General features: G+C 42.5%; 1 protein-coding gene across 4 annotated transcripts in view; it reads right to left on the bottom strand.

Annotated features, from left to right (window-relative positions):
• Positions 1–20,161, bottom strand: part of RALBP1 (ralA binding protein 1) — a 64,942-nt gene that overhangs the window by 32,980 nt on the left and 11,801 nt on the right. For 2 of the 4 annotated variants that reach the window (XM_074944640.1, XM_074944639.1), the window contains exon 2: positions 5,421–5,712. In XM_074944640.1, the coding sequence (XP_074800741.1) occupies positions 5,421–5,664 (244 nt within the window). In that variant the 5' untranslated portion in view covers positions 5,665–5,712. Of the gene's footprint in view, positions 1–5,420; positions 5,713–10,269; positions 10,407–14,821; positions 14,907–15,652; positions 15,729–20,161 lie in introns of those variants that run through there. The other 2 variants (XM_074944641.1, XM_074944642.1) reach the window with 2 other exon arrangements.

Below are 20,161 nucleotides of genomic sequence, written 5' to 3'. Positions count from 1 at the left end.
ACAGTTTACGGTGCTTAGCCGGTGCCGGGTCTCTCAGTAGCTCCGGGGCACTACGCACCAAGGAAGCCTGAGCCGGCGTTGGGTGCTCCGGGCCCGGCGGTTGCAATGCAGCTCCATCAACAGCTGCTTTAGACGAAAGTCTATTTCTTTCCTTGTTCTTGGCTTAAACGCCTTGCAAATCCTTCACCGTTCAGTTTGATGTCCGTCCCCCAGGCAACGTAGACACGAATCGTGGGGGGTCACTAACTGGCATAGGTTCGCGGCACGTGGCGCAAGCCTTGAAGCCGTGGGCCTGCGGAATGCCCCGCAGCGGGAGCTGGAAGCCTCCAAGCTCCTAATGACTTAAGTGTCCACAATAGGTATGTTAACCAACTGATAACAGCTATTCTAAAGGCTAAGGGACTGCTCTTCTACAAGAGAGAGAGAGGTTGTTCCAGCATCATCACGGACGGTAAGAAAGGACTGGAGGGGGTCGGGCCGGCGGGGGTATATATGCACAGTGCAGTGGCACTACTCTGGGGGCCCTGCCGGGAGCCGCTAAGGGAAAAAGTTTCTGACGCTCGTGCACGCAGCGCGCGCACACCTAATGTGGAATGGACGTGAACAAGCACTAGAAGAAGAATGGGCCTGTTGCTTCTCCCTGAAGATACTGAAAAGAAGGAGTTTCAGACCACTGGGCTTCCACCCAAGGTGACAAGTGGAGGTAAGAGGAAGAAAGGGAACACCCTGCTTGTGAGAAAGAAGACTGTCTGGGGAAGGGAAGAGCCTCCAGAGGATCTTACTGTTAGCTGAACCCTACAACCTTTTGGTTTTGGCCTTTGGAAGGGAGATACTTTATAAGGATCTAACACTTCTCAAGATGCATATGCAAAACCCTCACACTCAGCGTCCAGTCTACAGAAAATTATTGGAAGAATTCTGAAGTGTTTGCACCTAGTAAACACCCACACAGCCTTAACACTGTCCTTTTTTATCTATGCCTCATACACAATGCCCATAACACACACACTCCCACTCTGCCTCTTCACTGTAATGGACCGGTACTACCTGCACCTCTCCTACACTTAAACATTGAGCCTACTCCCCTGACAGAATACCACTCTTGAAAATTTAACAATCACTTCATACCCTCTTACAACCCCTTCACATTTGTGCACAGGATACTACCTAAACCTATACCTTCCCCACCCATCATTAAATCCACAGATTGCTCTCATATCCCACCTCACTACTGACAACACCCATGGCAAGAAGACCCCAGTGCCCTGCTACTGAAGCAACTTATATAGTTCTGTATTGAAAAAATGCAGGCTGGAACCTCAAGATACATATGCACCTCCTTCCTTTGATAATACACATGAGGGACTCAGACCCAGATCTCCTCATATCAAATCACAGCTCTTCCAAGCAGCTCCACTTTTCCTTCCACCATACAGCTATAGGTCACATAGCGAATGCAGCTAGACTGCATGCAGACTGATGCTGGAAGACCAGATGCCAATTCATACCAAAGGCCCAGGACCTCACTGAACACTGACAAATGCATAGTTGAAAACTGTCTGGCACACCTGTGGGTTAGTACAATTAAAAGATATATTAGTGTTATAAGAACATGTTTAGTGTTTAGACTTTATGGAATGCTTGCAGGATGCTGCATGTATTAATTTTACGTACAATATCTGTATCCCATGGTATAAAGTTATACTAAGTGTTTGCATTGTAAAACCTCTAATTGTGTAACTCACCAAACAGGAAAAGCAGCATTAATTAAGGAAAAGTGCTTGTCCTGCACACAAGATGGCCCACTGAAGGCAAAGGAGGCATCGGGTAGCATCAAAGGACAAAGACCTTGTTGACTGCATTCCTCACTCCCTCCAGGAAGGGGAGACGTGCATGAATGCACCTCATCAGTTTGGATTCTGGGGTGAAAGGGATAAAAATCCCTGATAAGGAGAAACTGGATTTTTATGTTGTCTGGACTCTGAAGGGCAAAGATTCCTAAACAAGAGATTCCCATGCTGCTTGGCATGAGTCAGCCCTAAGGACATACAGAGCTGCTTATTATAGAAGCTTATGTTACCTTTTCAAATCTAAGACTGTAACTCATTGGCGTGTATGTTTCCTGTTTTAACCTTGTAAGTAACTCATTTATTTTCTTAGTTAACAAAGCTTTAGTTAGTTTATAACAGGATTGGCTACAGGCATTGTCTTTGGTTTGAGATCTGAGTACAACTGACCTGAGGATAGTGACTGGGAGTAACCTGAATACTGTTGTTATTTTTGATGTAAAGTGATCATCTATCACAGGGGTGGGCAAACTTTTTGGCCTGAGGGCCACATCTGGGTATGGAAATGGTATGGTGGGCCATGAATACTCACAAAAATAACAATTCATGTTCAAACAGGGACAACACAAGTTTGTTTCAAAATCAACACTATTAAAATAATTCTGTTAAACAATGTGCTGCTAGAAAAGTACATTACTGAGCTGTTTGTTGATTTTACCACAACATTTTGCTCCTGTCTGAACACAAACTGTATGTTAGGGCCTCATTTTCAAAAGAGCTGCAACAGCGACGTGTTTTTTAAATCCGAAAAGACACTGCTCCAGGGGCGTAGCCACAGGTGGGCCGTGGCCCACCCACTTATTATCCAGGCCCACCCCATTACTTTCCCCACTCCACCACCTGGTGCTCCAGCTGGGGAGTGGCAGCGGGGCGCAGGGGCTTGCAAGCGCCGAGCGGGTGAAGCGGTGCAAGCTTCAGTGGAACTCGAGGGCTGGATTAAAAACTCTGATGGGCTGGACCCAGCCCGCGGGCTGTAGTTTGCCCACCCCTGATCTATCACATAGTCCAGCTTGCAGCAATGGCAACACAGACTGGAATGCCCAAGGGGACCGTCTGTAACTCCATGATAAGACTGTTACAGTGCTTTCAAAGTTCACACTTGTTACCAGGTTGGTGAAATCTAATTATAGAACATACAACCAGTTTGGGGTGTCCGTGCCCTGCTTTTTGACAGTCTGCCCTGAGGCTGGTACTCAGGTCATGAGCTAGGCAAGACAGCATGACACAGATAATTCCCAGTGGCTACTGTCAGCTCCAAAGGGCAAAGTTAAGGTTGCATGGGAATTTACCTTAACTCTGTATTTTCTAGTTTTCAGAAGTTTGAGTTTTGCTGAACTTGACATTCTGGAAGAGCACGTGCTACCACTGGACTACCTTAACTCTACGTTAATGTTTATTGCCATTTAATTGAATATGAATCTGAATATTACAAGTACAGTAGTCCCTGTGTGCTTTTTAATATGAGTTGACTGTACTTGATACTGTCTTCATGTTTTCAATGACATGTTTTTATTGACAAGATATAACTGTGTGACATAAGTAGTCACTGGTGAAGGCGATGCTTTTAGCACCTAGGGAGGCAGTTAGGGATTGTGGAGTAAGCACATCAGTTGGATGTTTCTGACAAAATGAACAGCAGTGAATAGTTGCAAGTGTTGACATTTAAACTGTCATCTTTAAGGTTTCAGACTTAGCAATGTGTTGTGGGGAGTGAGTCAGTTAATCTCTCTCTGAGCCACTGCTTTAGGCTGTTGGAAGACTCAGGAAGATATCATTGTACCAAGTTTACAATCGTTTTGTGTTTCCACAGTTTTCGTCACAACTCTAAGGATTAGAAACAATTTTTGCTGTGAAAGCTGCAGTTTTTAAAAATGATTTTGTGGCAGGAAATGCCACAGCACCACTTTCCCCCTCCCTTTCTCGGTCTGTTTTTTAACATGCTCATCTTACAATTTGCTTGCTCATTTTGGGCACCACCATAATATACATAATAGTTAATATGGCATTTCATGATCAGGCCCATAATTTGTGGCTATGTGACTAGGCTTAACTAAGTAACCATAGTGCACATTTCACTACACCTCAAAAAGCATACAGTACGCACACACAAACCTTGAGTGATTCCACAACAAAAAATTACATGATTAAGTTAATTTTTCATCACCCTTCTGACTTTAAAAATTAGAGAAATAATTTAAATCTAGAAGTATCCATTTTTGGACAATTAAACAGATTTGACACCAAAGTGCTTTGTTTTACAGGCATGCAGCTATTATGTCAGAACTTGGAAACATGCCTGTGAACTCCTTTCTCAAGGTATGTCTTCACTGCAGTTAGCCCAGGCTAAGGGAACATTCAAGGCAGAGCAGCCTGAATACGTGCTAACTACTTATGCTAAACAATCTGTTCCACTTGCATTTAGTTGTGACTCTCTGAATACCTGACCTGAAGAAGAGCTGTGTGTGGCTGGAAAGCTTGTCTCTCTCACCAACGGAAGTTGATACAATAAAAGATATTACCTCACTCATCCTGTCTCATTAAGAAATTCAGTCTGCAAACCAAAGCAATTCACACCTAATGGACTGACTTCTCTGCTTCTCCATTTCTTTCCCATCCACTAAACATATGTCATTTTGCATATATTTCCCCAAATTACAGATTTTATCACACAAAACCTTTACCAGAGGGCTGGTGTCAGCTTCTGGTAAACTGGCAACACAGGAGGAGGATTTCTCCGATAGTATATCTGTTCAAATGCAGCAGAAATGGAGCAGGTACACATGGGATTAAAAATGCAGTGCAGAGAAATGGAGGAATAAAACAAGAAAGTACAGCCAAGGTGGAACTGTGGGACAGGATTAGAACACTAACAGCAGGTGGGTTCCTGGACTGAAGCCAAACCCAAGCTCATGCCTATGTGCTCGGCTGTGGCTGCTAGTTTGAGCTTAAAGTGCCCTCAAACCCAGGTTAGAGGTTTTTCTTTGTGGACGGAACCTTCAGGGGCAACACATGGGCTAACTCTGCAGTGAAGACATACCCCACTTTCTCTTCAGACTCTGAGGAACGTGTCTGAAAAAACAGAGAGGAATGAGAAGAACCCATTGCCAGGCAATAGACCGAGCAATGTCTTGGACTTTGGATAAACTTGCTCATTAGCTTTCCTAGAAAGAAGTAAGATATTTAAAAACAAAAAAGTTGTGGTTTTTTTGTTTTTTTATGAGAGACCAGCATAGCTCAAAATTCAGGCATGAAAAGAAAAAAGGAGTCAGAGCAGTGTTTCTCAACCTGTTTGTGTTGGTGACCCCTTTTGGATTTAAAAAAAGTTATGGACTCCTCCCCCGCCGCCACACACACACACACAAATTGCAGCCCCCTATCTCAAACTCAGGGCTCCAGACTTCAGTCCCGCAAAACATGTCAATTAGCTTTGCAGGGCCGCCCGAGGCAATTGCTCTGCTTCCCACCCCCTCGCGCTGGCCCTGCTCGTGACCCCCCTAAACCTGTCCCAGACTCCCAGGTTGAGAAACACTGAGTTAGAGAGATCATACACATGGAGTAAGACTGTCTACTTACTTCTTTTCTCCTTTTTCTTAAATTTTCCTTTCTTCTTCCCATGCTCCTTTTCATCATCAGACACTATATCTGGAGGCTCATGTAGGTTGTCATGAGGTGGTGAAGGCTCACCAGTCCGGTACAATCCAGGGAATTTTGTAGGGCTGATTTCTTCAGAGCTGGGGGTACGGGCAAGAACCCCACTATGTTCCACTCTGCGATGTTCACTGGGGCTGCTGGTAGGAGGCAGGAAGCACTCAGTCATTCTGATTCCCTGACACAAAATGAAAAATCTGTCACCTGTCCATCACACCTACAACAGAAAAAACAAACAAGGTCTCCAAAATGCTCCTATCAATGTTTTTTAAACAACCTCCTTAGATCCCCATCCTACAAACAGTAGCAGTAGTAATGTTTATTACAATGAGACAGTCAATGGGACCGCTCATGGTACTATATTCAGCAGTAAGCGTCTGCAGGATCTGACAATTACTGAACTGCAGCCTTGTTATACAAATGTACTGAGGGATCTATTAGACAGTTAAAGTGGAAAAGGCTAAAATATTTAAGATTTGCCATTTCAAATATCAACAGATTTGAATACCTGTTAAAAAAAATTATCCTAGAAGCTTCTACTTCTTAAATTAGGTGGTGGTTTTAGTTCTTGTTTGTTTGAAAGGTTTACTGGAATTTACACTTCTAGTTTTCACACAAATTACTCTTGTATGAGGGCTGGCAGTGATCATGAGTACCTTCTACAGGTCCCACCACTCCCATCCAGAGCTCATTCTCTTCTCCAATTAATTATCTTGCCTACATGCAAACAAGAATTTGCTTTTCCTGCTCCAATATGAAAAGAGTGAGGTCAAATTCATCTCCAGCTTATGGTGGTGTAAGTGGGAAGGGAGGGAAGGGGGAGAGAATCAAGGAGGACGGGGTTGATCTAGTGCAAAACAACCACAACCTCGCTTACAAAGGATAGGGGCATAATGGGCTAGCAGAACCCAAAATTTGGGCAAGCTGCCTGTTAGGGAGGCATGGCCAAGGTAGCCATGAAGTCCACTAACGCAGATGCTCCCTTCAGAGGTTCCCTATAGCAGAGCTCCTGGCCAGAAGTAAAATTCTTCCCAAACCAGCACAATCTCAGAGAGCGGCTGCAGAAACTCTGCCCTCTACAGGAGTGAGTCATAGTATACTCTATATCTCCTTGCATCAGCTTTTGCTGAATTTGGCCTCTTGAATCTAAATGGTCATCCTGAAATGTAACCTTTCCATATTTTACTGCTTTCCCTGCTTCCCCAATCCAGGAGGCTCTCCATTCCTACACCTACTGGTGTGCTTGGACAAAGGCTCAGAGAATAGAATTATGGGTTTACAATGAAATGTGAACAGAGTCATGATGAACTGACTTCCGCATGAAGGGTATGCTAGTTGCCAGAGGAGTGCTTCCAAAAATTAGTATTTTGGCTTCAGTGTAACAAACTCCATGCAGTCAGCAGATCTGGAGCTCCTGCTCAGTGATGTACACACACACTATAGCAGGGATCTCAAACGCAAATCACCACAAGGGCCACATGAGGACTAATACATTGGCCCGAGGGCCGCATCACTGAAACCTTTTCATACAACAATACAAAAGTATAGTCAAAAAGGGGTGGGGGGGAGCTTGGCGGGCCGCAAGAAAAAACTCCGCAGGCTGCAGCACATTTGAGACCCCTGCACTATAGTGAGAAATCCCCACCACTCCAATGTAAGCAGAGAACAATCCCTTTTAAAAGTAACTAGATAAACCTTCATTCAGGGGAACAAAATGTACAAAATTATCTGGGGGCGAAAATAACCCTAAATAAATGATCATATACGTTAGACTGTATATTCTTAGCCAAAGGACACAACTAATTTTTCTTGTTTCAATGGCATTATCTTTGCTGTAGCTCACGAAAGCTATGCTCAAATAAATTGGTTAGTCTCTAAGGTGCCACAAGTACTCCTTTTCTTTTTGCGAATACAGACTAACACGGCTGATACTCTGAAACTTATCTTTCATAACTGTTTCCTGTTTGTCTTGTGTTTTTCTTATTTGAATTAGGGATATGAAATAATCAAATCCCCTCAATAACTTGTGCTAATTTGTTTTTGTATGTAAACAAGTGACTGCTCTCCTGTAATAATATATACTCTGTAATAGAAATATTTAGGAGTTCCTGGGATTTAAGACTTGTGATCATCCAAAACATTTCCAACATCATAGCTTGCAATCCATAAAAATGTACTTGGTATGAATAACGACACTGCCTTGTACTTCCATGGCATCTTTCAGTTGTGCATCTCAAAGTGCTTTAAAAATGCTAGAAAATTAACGTCATAATACCTCAAGTGACAGGAAAATCACTTCACCCACCAATGAAATGCCATCATCTATAGGGTGGAATACAGAAGCTATTTAATAGAGCAGAATCTAAATGTAACTTTTAATTCTCAGTTAGAATTTGGCCGAGACACCAGGATTCACATCCCTACTCTTGTGGTCAGGGCATGAGTTTTATATCTCATCAAAAGATGGCACTTCCCACAGCACAGTAACCCTTCATACAGTGCTGAAGGACTGATTTTGTTGTGAATCTTCCCTATGCTAAGCGGGAGGTTTATTCCTGTTTTTTGTAACTTTGAAGTTTTGCCTAGAGGGGAATCCTCTGTTTTAAATCTTATTACCCTGTAAAATTACCTTCCATCCTGATTTTACAGAGGTGCTTCTTTTACTTTTTTCTTTATAATAAAGTTCTTCTTTTAAGAACCTGATTGGTTTTTAGTGTCCTAAAAACCCACGGATCTGGTCTGTGCTCACCTTGTTTACCTATTTGGTTGGCATATTATTCTCAAGCCTCCCCAGGAAAGGAGGTGAAGGCGGCTGGGGGGATATTTTGGGTGAGGAGATCATGGAATTATGATTAGGAGCCTGGGTTGGAAACTCCAAGTGATCCTTTTCCTAAACCTTTATCTAAGTCACTTGGTGGTGGCAGCAATACCGTCCAAGGACAAGAAAGAATTTGTGCCTTGGGAAAGTTTTTAACCTAAGCTGGTAAAAAATAATGCAGGTCCCCATGTCTGTACCCCAGAGTTCAGAGTGGGGAGGAAACCCTGACAATGTTCTTTTAATGTAGTTGTGTGGGGAATTTCCTAGGTTTTTAAAAAAGCAAATTGAAAAAGAATCCATTATGTTGGGATCATATTGACATCCACATGGGTCATCAGCAGAGTTGGAACCTTTATATTCACCACAAGAACCTCTGCCATTTGAGCTAACAGCGTAACTGATGGCAATAGTAAACTGTTGTCCTTTATGTGGACTAGCATGAGGGGGAGGGAACACTATGCCAGTGGGTTTTACAGATATTTGCTGACAGCAGAGGAATGGTGAGATTCAGGAATCTTGGGTTTTATTCCTGGCTCTGGAGGAGAGCATACTCTAGTGGGCAAAGATTTTTTTGACCATTTCCTTGCCCAGCCAGTTCCAGACTCCTTCCTTGCTCATCATCTTTTAGTCTCCCCACACCTACTGACTCCCAGTCTCAGTCTCCCTTTGCCAGTTCCCAGTCTCAATTTACCTGTCCCCACACTGCCAGATTCCTCCCACAGCCCCAAGCTCCTTGTCCCAATCTACTCTCTCTCCTTCCCCCAAAGATGCAATCCTTGCTCCCTCTGCATTCAGATAAGGCAGCATCCTCCTCTACACTACCTTGGGGGTCGTTGACAGTATAAGAGTCACTGACAGCAAAGGCGGATTACCGTTTTGTGGGGCCCTGGGCCAAAGCAAGGGACCCCCCCCCGCCGCCCTTCTCCTATGCTCCTGCTGGGAAGCAGGGTTGGGGGGCTTCCCCCTCCCACCCGGTTCTCCAACCGGGGAGCAGGGTTGGGGTGCAGGGGCTTCCCCCGCTCTGCCCAGTGCTCCTGCCAGGAAGCGGGGTCAGGGCATTGGGGTTCCCTCCGCTCCCTAGCAGGAGTGCTGGGAGGGCAAGGTAAACCCCCATGCCCTGCTCCCCGGCAGGAGCGCCAGGCAGGTATCCGAAGCGGGGCAAGCCCTAGCGACCATACTCGGCTTGCCAGCAGGGAGCGCTAGGTGGGCGAGGGAAAACCCCATGCCCTGACCCTGTTCCCCAGCAGGAGTGCCAGGCAGGTAGGTGGAGTGGAACAAGCCCCAGCACCCAGACCCCAGTCCCCGGCAGTAGCGGTGGATAGGCGGAGCAGGTCAGGGGCGCCAACTTTTCCGGGTCTCCTGGACAATGGGGCTCCCGTTGGCCCAGTGGCTAATCCACCACTGACTGACAGCACAAGAGAGTCTCCCTGCACTCAGTTGAGGGGCCTGGACCCGACACGATTTGCAGCAGCCCAGAGCTGCAATCGCAGGGGAAATCCTGTTCAGTTCTGCGCGGATGGCATCTTTGGGGAAATTAGCTGCTCAAATGTACAGGCTTGTCTACACGTCCCTGCAATGCGGTCTATGGAGGTATGAGCTGCAATGCATACTGAAGTGTGGCACTAACTGCCCCATGTATTCCCCACTAGCATGAATTAGACACCTAGTTTGTATTAATGTAGTCCTTCCAAATTTCAAGTCCCTGCACCAAAACATAGGTGTACTAAAGCTTTTAAAAGAAAAGGTCACCAGAATGGGCCAAACAAATGTATTTTCCCCAACCTCATTTTCGAAAATGGCTGAACCGTTTTGGCTTACATTTTCCAAAACATTTGGAATCTGAGGGAGAAATATTCCATCCCAAGAGTTTAAAGTTATAAAGAACAGAAAAATGGGTCTTATAATGGGAAGCGTCAGGCAATCTTAATAATAGGCAGTGGTATCAGCCACACTTACAACAACATGGGTCATGGAGATTGAAGCTCTTAACCATACCACATTCAGGGCTGGGCCTGTCTTCTGCACACCACACACACTTTCGGCACAGAATGCTTCATTATTTCTTTGTGCTGAGCCAGTCCCATGCCTTTGTCCTGATCGCAACAGGGGCAAATGAAAAGTGGTGATTGCACACTTCGCTGCTATTCTTCAGAACAACTGCTATGTAGAGTGAAGTAGATGGACAGGTAAATTGAGAATTTCTACTACAGTAGCAAGTACTCTGCAGGTCTACATCAGAAGCACTGCATACGGCCTCAAAACTTAATGTGTTTTCTCCATACTCTCCCAAATTCTAGTTGTTACAAAGAAATAGAGTGCTAAAAGCTAAGAAGTCAAGAGAAGGAGACAAAGTGGGAGTATTTTCCCAGGCTACCAACCACCCTGGGATACCTTGTTTAATGACAGCTTCACAAAAACAAAACCCAGGGTACAGAATGTACTCATTATCTTAGGCCTTAGGTCAAAAAGACCAGGACAAATTAAGGAAACAACACATCCTTCAAAGAAATAAGGAACACTGTTCTTGGAACAAAAGCACTCTAGTAACAAACATCAGCTTCGCTTTTAAACAAACAAGCAGGAAGAAGAAAAAACCGCAAAGCACTTTACAAACATAAGTGTATTAAAGCCTTATAGATGAGAAAACTGAGGTACAGAGGAGTTAAGTGACATATTTAAGGTCATGACAGCGGGAAATAGAACCCAAACCTGACTCCCAGACTAGTACTTCAACTGCTAAGCTATGCTTCCTCTAATGAGGACAGATTGTGAAATCTTTGTCAAATCTAATCTTTCAATAATAAAGCAGATGGCTGTCAAATTTGACAACAACTTAAGCAAAAAACAAGCAATAATTTTACCAGTTTAAGATCATTTAGCTTTAAATCATACTAAAGTATTACAGCATAAAATGCAATAGTTTGGACAACTACATATAAAATACATCAAAATAATTCTTAACATTCTCTTGAAAGAAACCCAAGCTGTATTTGAGACGAAGCTATATACTGTATGCAAACTGGAGGGCCCTCTTGCTGGTTTAATTACGTATTCTTTAAAGAGAAAAACAGCATCAGAGCCAAGTAATATTTAGGTTTGGAAGGATTCAATTTTTATTGGTAATATGTCACCATTCACATGCAAGCTGATGAAAAAAGATTTCCATCAATAATAACTGAAATGTATAGATAGGCAAAGTAAGAAAAATGCTACTTGAGAACTTATCAGAGACTGTCATTAAATAATTATTACACCCCCCCCCCATAATTTCCTATAACTGCAAAAGTTTAAAATTGATAAAAATAAAAAAATGCCTCAACCCATAATTTAATGCAACTGAAAATTTAAAATTGATACAAATAAAAGCTTTAAACACATATTATCCATCAAATGAAAATTTAAAAAAAAAATCAAGTTCTGCCAAGCCTAGTTTTATTAATAAAAAAATCAGTATTCAGTTGCGCAAAAAGTGCATCCTTGTTTTTCTGTCAACGTGATATGCCATAAAAACAGAGAAAAAGACAACGACGTCAGCCTGGTTTGCTGAAGCCCAAGCAGGAATCCAAACAGTGTAAAGCAGTGTAAAGCACTGGGATATACAAAAACAGTTTTACAAAAGGATAAACTTTTGCCTACACATGTAAAAGAGAAGCGTATTTCTTTCCAAAGTTACCTACTTTAGTCTCTACAAGAAAGTCCTACAAAGCAAATTTTAAATTCAGGAGTGGCATCTGACCAAAGATGATACTAATTAATTGTGAAAACAAGTATCTAGTTTCTCTGCCATTTATACAAAGCTCACTCATCTGGATTTTAGATTCTTGTGCTGTGTTTTACACACACTCAAGAGCTATCTTGGAGAAGTGTATAATTTTTCTGCCCTGATCTCGCAGCATGCTCACCTGCAATAATAGAAACAGGTAAAGCAAGCTTAAATTTCATAAGTCAGCATAATGGCATGACTGATCAGCTCATCAAATAATTCCCATGTGAATCACATACTCTCCACAATTACTGATAAGTATTAAAAGGGCCCTCCCTGAAATTTCACAGATGAAGATAAAATCTGAATTAAACAACAGGGTTCATGCTCTCCCACATAAGAATCCTATAATTTTAAAACTAAAAGCTTATTTTGATTTAAAACTAAAAGCTTATTTTGATTTAAAATGTGCTTATTTAGCAAAATGATTGTTATCTGCGCAACTTTAAACTATCAGATTAAATGCATTATTAACATGATCTTCAAAATAATACTAGCCCCAGCCCAGCTTTATTAGTATTACACATACAAAAATCTGTAATAAAAAAAGTTACTAAGTTTGCAAAGTCAAGAACTCATCAATTAGGAAGTGCCAGAATTAAAGTAGCCTGTGCAATCTTAATTGGGCCCTCTTATGTGTGTGCATTACGGTACCGTCTTTAATTATATGATCATACACTATTTTTTCCACAGGTGCCCTACCTCATTTAGGAGAAGATATTCAATATTTTGATTTCTCATTGTGGTTTACTGTGTAGTCCCATTCCTTATTTACTGCAGGTTATTCAAATCCTGCTCTGAAGACAGAATTATTAATATCCTCAAAGGGTTTTCTATAGAGCAGGGATCAGCTGCGAGAAGCGGCAGCCAGCACATCCCTCGGCCCACGCCACTTTCCACAGCCCCCATTGGTCCGGAGCAGCGAATCGCGGCCACTGGGAGCCACGAGCGGCCGAAACCTGCGGACGTGGCAGGTAAACAAACCGGCCCAGCCCGCCAGGGAGCTTACCGATCCCTGCTATAGAGCTTATCACTATAGCAGGAATGGCCAAACTCACTGGCCCTCCGAGCCACATATGATAATCTTCAGAAGTTTGAGAGCCAGGGCATGCCTCCTAGGGCTCAGGGCTTGAGCCCTGCGGCGGGGTGAGGGGGCTAGGGTTCAGAGAATCTCAGGGCTAGACCCGCAGGGCACACCTGCCGGGGCTCTGGGCTTCAACCCCACTCCCGCTGAAGCTCAGAGCTCCAGCAGGCACCTCCTGTGTGGCTGAAGCCCAGAGACCCCCCTCCAGGGTGGGCAGAAGCCCCTAGTTCCGTGACAGGGCAGAAGCCCCAAGCTCCCACAAATAGTCTGGTCGGCAGAAGGCTCCGAAAGTTACACTTTAACTGTAAAAGAGCCACAGGCAGCTCACAAGCCACGGTTGGCCACCCCTGAACTATAGCATCTGAGTGCTTCACAAATATTAATGAGTTTATACGTACAATATTCCTGTGAGATAAAGGTGTGATATTATCCACATTTTACTGATGGAGGCATGGATTAAAGCACAGAGAGATTAAAATTAAGAGTATCCACTAATTTTGGGTGCCCAATTTGAGACACCTAGGGCCTGAATGTTTAAGAATATTAGCATTATACAGCACTTTATAGGTTTGTTCAAAGCACATTCCATTGACTTCAGCTGTGAGTGCCCAGCCAGGCGTGCTGCAGAATTTTTTGAAAAACATGTGAGAACAAGGGGGGAGGGTGAAGCTCCCTTCTTATTAGCCATGTGCCTCACAGCCCTGCCTCCTTCAGAGATGGAGAAACCAATCAGAACTCAATCTTCTTCTCTTCCCCCCTTCCCTCCTGTGTGAGCAACAGGTTGGCTCCTCTGCCCCTCCCCTTCCTTCCTGCACCCACAGCCCGGGGACGGGTGAAAGAGTCCCTGGAGCTCAAGATGTGCCACGGCAGAGAAAAGGTTGGGAACTACTGGTCTTAGTAACTTGCCTAGTATCACACAGGAACATGTGGCAAACTCAGGTTAGAATCCAGTTTTCCAGGGCACCCTTCAACTGCCTGAACTATGAAACCATCCTTTCTCTTCCTGCAATCTGCTGCCTTATTCTGCAAGAAATGAAGCAGTGGTCCCACAGACAACAGTCTCCTTAACTACACAACCCTGATTCATCCCCACAGCAGACCCATCCTGTGAACTGAATGAGGCAGCAGTCCCATGAACAACACAGTCTTTTATGTATAGTGATCACGTACTATCATAATTAGGGTTGCCAGGTGTCTGGCTTTCGACTGGAAAGTCCGGTCAGATATATGAACCAGACACTAAAAGTCCAGTTACCACGGGGGGGAGGGAGAAGTGGCAGCCTGTCGCCCAACCCTGAAGCAGCAGCGCCCGAGGCAGTACACATGCACCAGCCTGGGCTGCAGGCAGCCCCTCTGAGAGAAAGTCTGCAGGGCTGCAGCACAGGACAGAGCGCGGGGCCCCATGGTGAGTGGAGTCAGGGGCTCCTAGTGGGCATGGAAGGGATGCGAACTGCCTGCCAGCCAGAGCTTCCCCCGGCAGCTCTGGGGTGGGGAGGAGGGCTACTGGGCAGGCAGCGCAGAGGGAGGAGGAGAGCTGCTCCCTTGCAGCCGTTGCACTCTTCTGACCATTGAACTTACAAATGTAGAATTACGTACAAAAAACTGCATTCAAAAATAAAACAATGTAAAATTTTAGAGCCTGCAAGTCCACTCAGTCCTACCTCTTGTTCAGCCAAGCGCTCAGACAAACAAACTTGTTTACATTTGCAGGAGATAATGCTGCCAGCTTCTTGTTTACAATGTCACCTGAAAGCAAGCACAGGCATTCTCATAGCACTATTGTCGCTGACGTCGCTAGATATTTATGTGCCAGATGCACTAAAGATTCCTATGTCCCTTCATGCTTCAACCACCATACCAGGGGACATTTTACATTGTTTTGTTTTTGAACGCACTTATATAACAAAACAAAATTTACATTTGTAAGTTGTACTTTCACGACAAAGAGATTGCAGTACACTACTTGTATGTGGTGAATTGAAAAATACTATTTCTTTTGTTTATCATTTTTATAGTGCAAATATTTATAATAAAAAATATACATTGATTTCAGTTACAACACAGAATACAATATAATGAAAATATAGAAAAACATCTAAAATATTTTATAAGTTTAAATTGGTATTCTATTATTTAACAGTGCAATTAAAACTGCGATTAATTGCGATTAATTTTTTTGAGTTAATCGTGTGAGTTAACTGTGATTAATCGAGAGCCTTAGATATTATATAATAATTTATCTGATCATGCCAAATCCCCATCCCCGCTTTTTTGGGGCTACTTTACCCAACTGTCAAAACCCCACACCAGGTTTTGCACATACCCAGAGGCTCACACACTTTTTAAACAATTTGAAATTTCTGAATAAGTCTTCAGAAAGGATCCTAGATCACTACAAGTCTGTCCAAACAGCAATCAGATTGGATTATTCTTGTTTTCTTACACTTTCAGCTGCTGAACTGGGCTTTTTTAGAAGAAGAAATACCACTTACCCAGGTCTCAATTATTCCACTCTATTTAACAATCACATGTGCACACTGGAACCTTCACCGCTGTGCTCTAATTGCCTGAAAATACCAGAGTTTACGTAGGACTGTACAGTTACTCTAGTAAAAAGAAAAGATTGGTTTAGCTAAACGTACCATACAATTTAATTCAAAAAACATGTCTAAAGTACCACAATGGAAATAAAATGAGCTGAATAAAGCCAATGGCTCCAGCGCCGAGTATTTTATTTGAGTTTTGAGCAGTTCTTGTTGCTCTTTCAATTGACACTATGCTACTATTCATGGAACAGGATAGATCAGAAAGCAAAAGAATTGGAACTGATTTTCCATAGCAGGAAGAGGAACAAGAACTACCAGTTCTACCATCTGGGTCTGTGATTTAAGACCTTGGGTAGACTAGAATTGAAGGTGTGATGTTAGCATGTGTTAGCTAATGTGTAAGACATTTTAAAAAAGTCTTTAGCAGACAAGGCACAATGCCTTTAACATACTATCTTGACCAGGTTAGTATGTGTTAAAGGCAGCATGCCTTGTCTGCTAAAGACTTTTAAAACATTTTAGCTAATGGTGCTAATATCACTCCTTAAATATTCTAGGCAAGGATTGATAGATATTGTCAGCTAAACAGGTTTAAGCCCTATTAGCATGAGGAGGAGACACCATCAAAGAAAAGCCTAAATGCTAAGTAATGTTACTATAACAATGGACAGCATATTTCCTTCTAATCCATTACTTAGCAGCAGGAGTCTGAATGCATCAGGGACACTGTGCTTCTACCTAAAGGTAGCATCTTTTAGGTGGGATGTACAAAGTGTTAAATATTTTCACAAGAGTAGGGATATTAGCTCTGTTAAATACTCCAATTCAGACATAAGTCTTCCAACCTCAAAATTCTCTCAAGTAGTTTCAACTGGATAGTTTATTCTTTACTTTCCCCCTCTAGAAAGCACTGCTAACAGAACTGAAAGGCTGCCATGCTTCTCCAGAGAAGTGGCTTAATTTCATGTATTTACAATTTTATGAAAGCTGCTATATAATCCTTCATTTGAGACACTGGTGTAAACAATCTAGCTTTGTTTGATCCAGTTCTCAATACAAAAAAAATAAGATCTAATAGAGGCACTACAATCCACAACAGCAAATATCTTCTGACATTTAGAGGAGGCTACACAAACCTAACACTTCCAGCAAATAGTAATTTTCCCCCCAGGCTTGATATTATGAGTATACTAGTTTCTAACTTCCTATTCAATTGCTGCCATACATAGACTGACAAAGAGCTGCACTGTTACAACACAAGCTGTCATTTGCATTGACAAATCTAAAACAAAAAAAGCTGAAAACAGCTTTGCTCTGATTCCTCTTTGCGGTGATAAATAACACAGAGCAGATCAACTTGAAAGTTATTAATGAAATTGTAAGACATATTGCACTGGATGACAATGCAATATAAATGAATCTCAGCATCTTCTAATGAACATTTCATGACCTCCATATGATTAAAATGGAATTAGCGGTTGTGGGGATGAACTCCATTCAGTAATGGCACCAGAAGGGAAAGGAAGACTGTAATTAAGCTCATGACCTAGAAAGACTGGTTATTCTTCCTATATACTGCATAACAGTTCTTCCAATAGATAAGGGCTTTCGATGAGTGGGAAAACAAATTGTGCCCTAACTGATGGAGGAGTCACTGCGGGTATAAAGCCTTGTGCATCATCATACTGTTATTGGGTCTAATCCAGTGGCTCCCAAATTGGGGTTCGTGAAATGTTACAGGGGGTTCTTGGAAAAAAATTCCCTAATGGTGGACAGAGCTGTCCCTAAGGATCCCGGGCAGCACAGGGCCAGCAGCCTGGAGCCCTGGGACTTCCAAGAGCTAAGCAGATCAAAGCAAGTATATCTATCACACTGAGGAGATTTAAACTTCAAGACTCCTTATAAGAAATGGAAAAGACGGTGGATATTTTTTGCTGTTTTTAAAATTAAATAGGCAGCTAGTATTGTTTTTAAAATTATTATGAAGAACAAGTTTAAACTTTGTTGTAACATGCATTGTTTGCCTGGATTGCTCAAGACCTGAATGTTTGTGTAGAAAGAACTCTTTGAATTGGCTTCTTAAATACCTTCATGCTGTTTTACTCCTTGATGAAACATAGGAGCCTTGTCATATAATAGGCTTATTCAAAGTGATACAAGCTATGAAAGAGAGATCTTGGAAAAGTGTTGCACTTTTCATAATGTTAAATAATAATTAATACATAGTGTGTAATGTGTGTCATAAAAACAAATTTTATATTTCCAAGATCACTGCTTTTACAGTTTATAATCAGGTAAAGGAGAAAATCCCTGGAAATATTCATTTTTAGGAGGGGGTTCGCAAGACTTGACATTTTAGTGAAATGGGTTCACAGGTTGTTAAAGTTTGGGAACCACTGGTCTAATCCAATGCCCATTAAGCAAATTAAAAGACTCCCACTGACTTCAACAGTACTGGATCAGACCCATTATGAGAAAAAAAAACTTTAGGGATGTGAAGTCTTGCAGCACAAAACGTGGACCTTTTCATCAAATTCTAGTTTAATAATGTAATCCTGAATTTGGTTCTATGGCCAGAAGCACCTGCAGTGCTTCCAACACAGAGCAACATTGCAATCTCACATCATCAAGTTTCTTCCACATACCCAAAGGAATATGGGACTCTCATTTTCTGTCCTAAAAAAAATATACTGTGACATACTGGACCTCAAAATGGCACCCTATAACCGCCATATATATCATTCATATATGGTTGTGATATTTCATACAAAACATGCCATGTAAGATGTCAAATGAAAGGTCATGATCTCCTGAAACCCACTGTTCTGTCAAAACACATATATTGTTAGTGTGTATCAAATTATGAGATTTTGCTGTATGGTTGTTATTGAAATATGTTGCAAGTTTGCTAGTGACATACAAAGAAGGCAAATCACTCCCAGGAGGGTGCTCAACAACCATTAATCAGCAGGGGAGGAGTCATCAAGGGATTTACAATTCAATGAGGGCTGCAGAAGCACCACATAATGGAGATTGATCAACTCTATGACTCAGTTTCACAATACCACATCAGGGGGATTGCCCAGCCCAGTGACTCAGCAAAGCCCACCAGGACATGTCTGGGCAAGTGTCTTGTCTTCTAGGCACATGGACTAAGGATATAAAATGGGAGACTATAGCATCATGCTTTTTCCCTTCTCCTCCCCCATTTATGCTGGAAGCAACAGGAACGCCGAGAAGATGAAGGTCATCTGAGGAGATTGGTCCAGGTTTAAGGAGAAGCATTAAGAACTGTAACATCCAGTGGGGTGAGAAAATTGCTGATCTAAATAAAGCCTAGTATAATATGGTTTAAGATTTAGATTGTGCATTTATCTTTTTTCCTTTGGTAACTTTCTCTGGTCTTTTATGCCTACCACTTAAAATCACTTAAAATCTATCTTTCCGTAATTAATAAACCTGTTCTACATTTTACCTAAAAGAGTGCGGTCTGGTTGAAGTGCTTGGGAAATCTCAGCTCAGGTACAAAGGCTGGTGCATGTCCTCTCCACTTTGAGTAATAAACTTACACTGGTTAGGCTTCTGACCAGGGCAAGATAGTCTGGGGATGCAAGGCTTGGGGGCGGGGGGGGGGGGGGGGGAGGATTGGCTGGTGCCTTTCTCTGTGTGATTCATGAGTGGCTTTGGGAGCATTCATGCAATTGAGCTGGGTGTGGGGCTCCACATGCTATTGTCCTGAGTGATAGCAGAGCCTGTATGAGTTTGCTGCTTGTTACTAGCAAAGCACTGTGAGAGATAGCCCAGGCTCGAGGCACAAGGATGCATAGCAGAACCCCACTTCCAGGACGCAGCACCCTGTGGATCCTGTCACAGTGTTAAGTGAAGGGGTAAATAATACTTCTCTATTCACTTTCTCCACACCATTCATGATTTTATAGACCTCTATCATATCCTTCCCTCAGTTATCTCTTTTCTAAGATGTATTAAGGGTTGGGATCATGTTTTCCTATGTGCATTACTTTGTATTTATCAACATTTAATTTCATTTGCCATTTTGTCATCCAGCTTTGTGAGATCCCTTTGTTAGTCTTTACAGTCATCTCTCTTTTCAGGACTTTACTATCCTGAATCATTTTGTATCATCTACAAATTTTGCCACCTCATTGTTTACCCCTTTTTCCACATTGTTTATGAATATGTTGAACAGCACAAGTTCCAATACAGATCCTTGATGGACCCCACTATTTATCTCTCTTCACTCTGACACCTGACCATTTATTCCTAGCCTTTATTTCCGATATTTTAACCAGTTACTGATACCTGAGAGAACCTTCCTTATTATCCTACAACAGTTTACTTTGCTTAAGAGCCTTTGGTGAGGGACCTTGTTAAATAAAGGCTTTCTGAAAATCCAAGTACACTATAAAGACTGGATCACCCATGTAATGACATGTG

Source organism: Natator depressus, chromosome 2 (genome assembly GCF_965152275.1).
Source record: "Natator depressus isolate rNatDep1 chromosome 2, rNatDep2.hap1, whole genome shotgun sequence".
Lineage (NCBI taxonomy): Eukaryota > Metazoa > Chordata > Testudines > Cheloniidae > Natator > Natator depressus.
The sequence above is the reverse complement of the archived record's forward strand: the minus strand, read 5'-3'. Positions and strand labels throughout refer to the sequence as shown.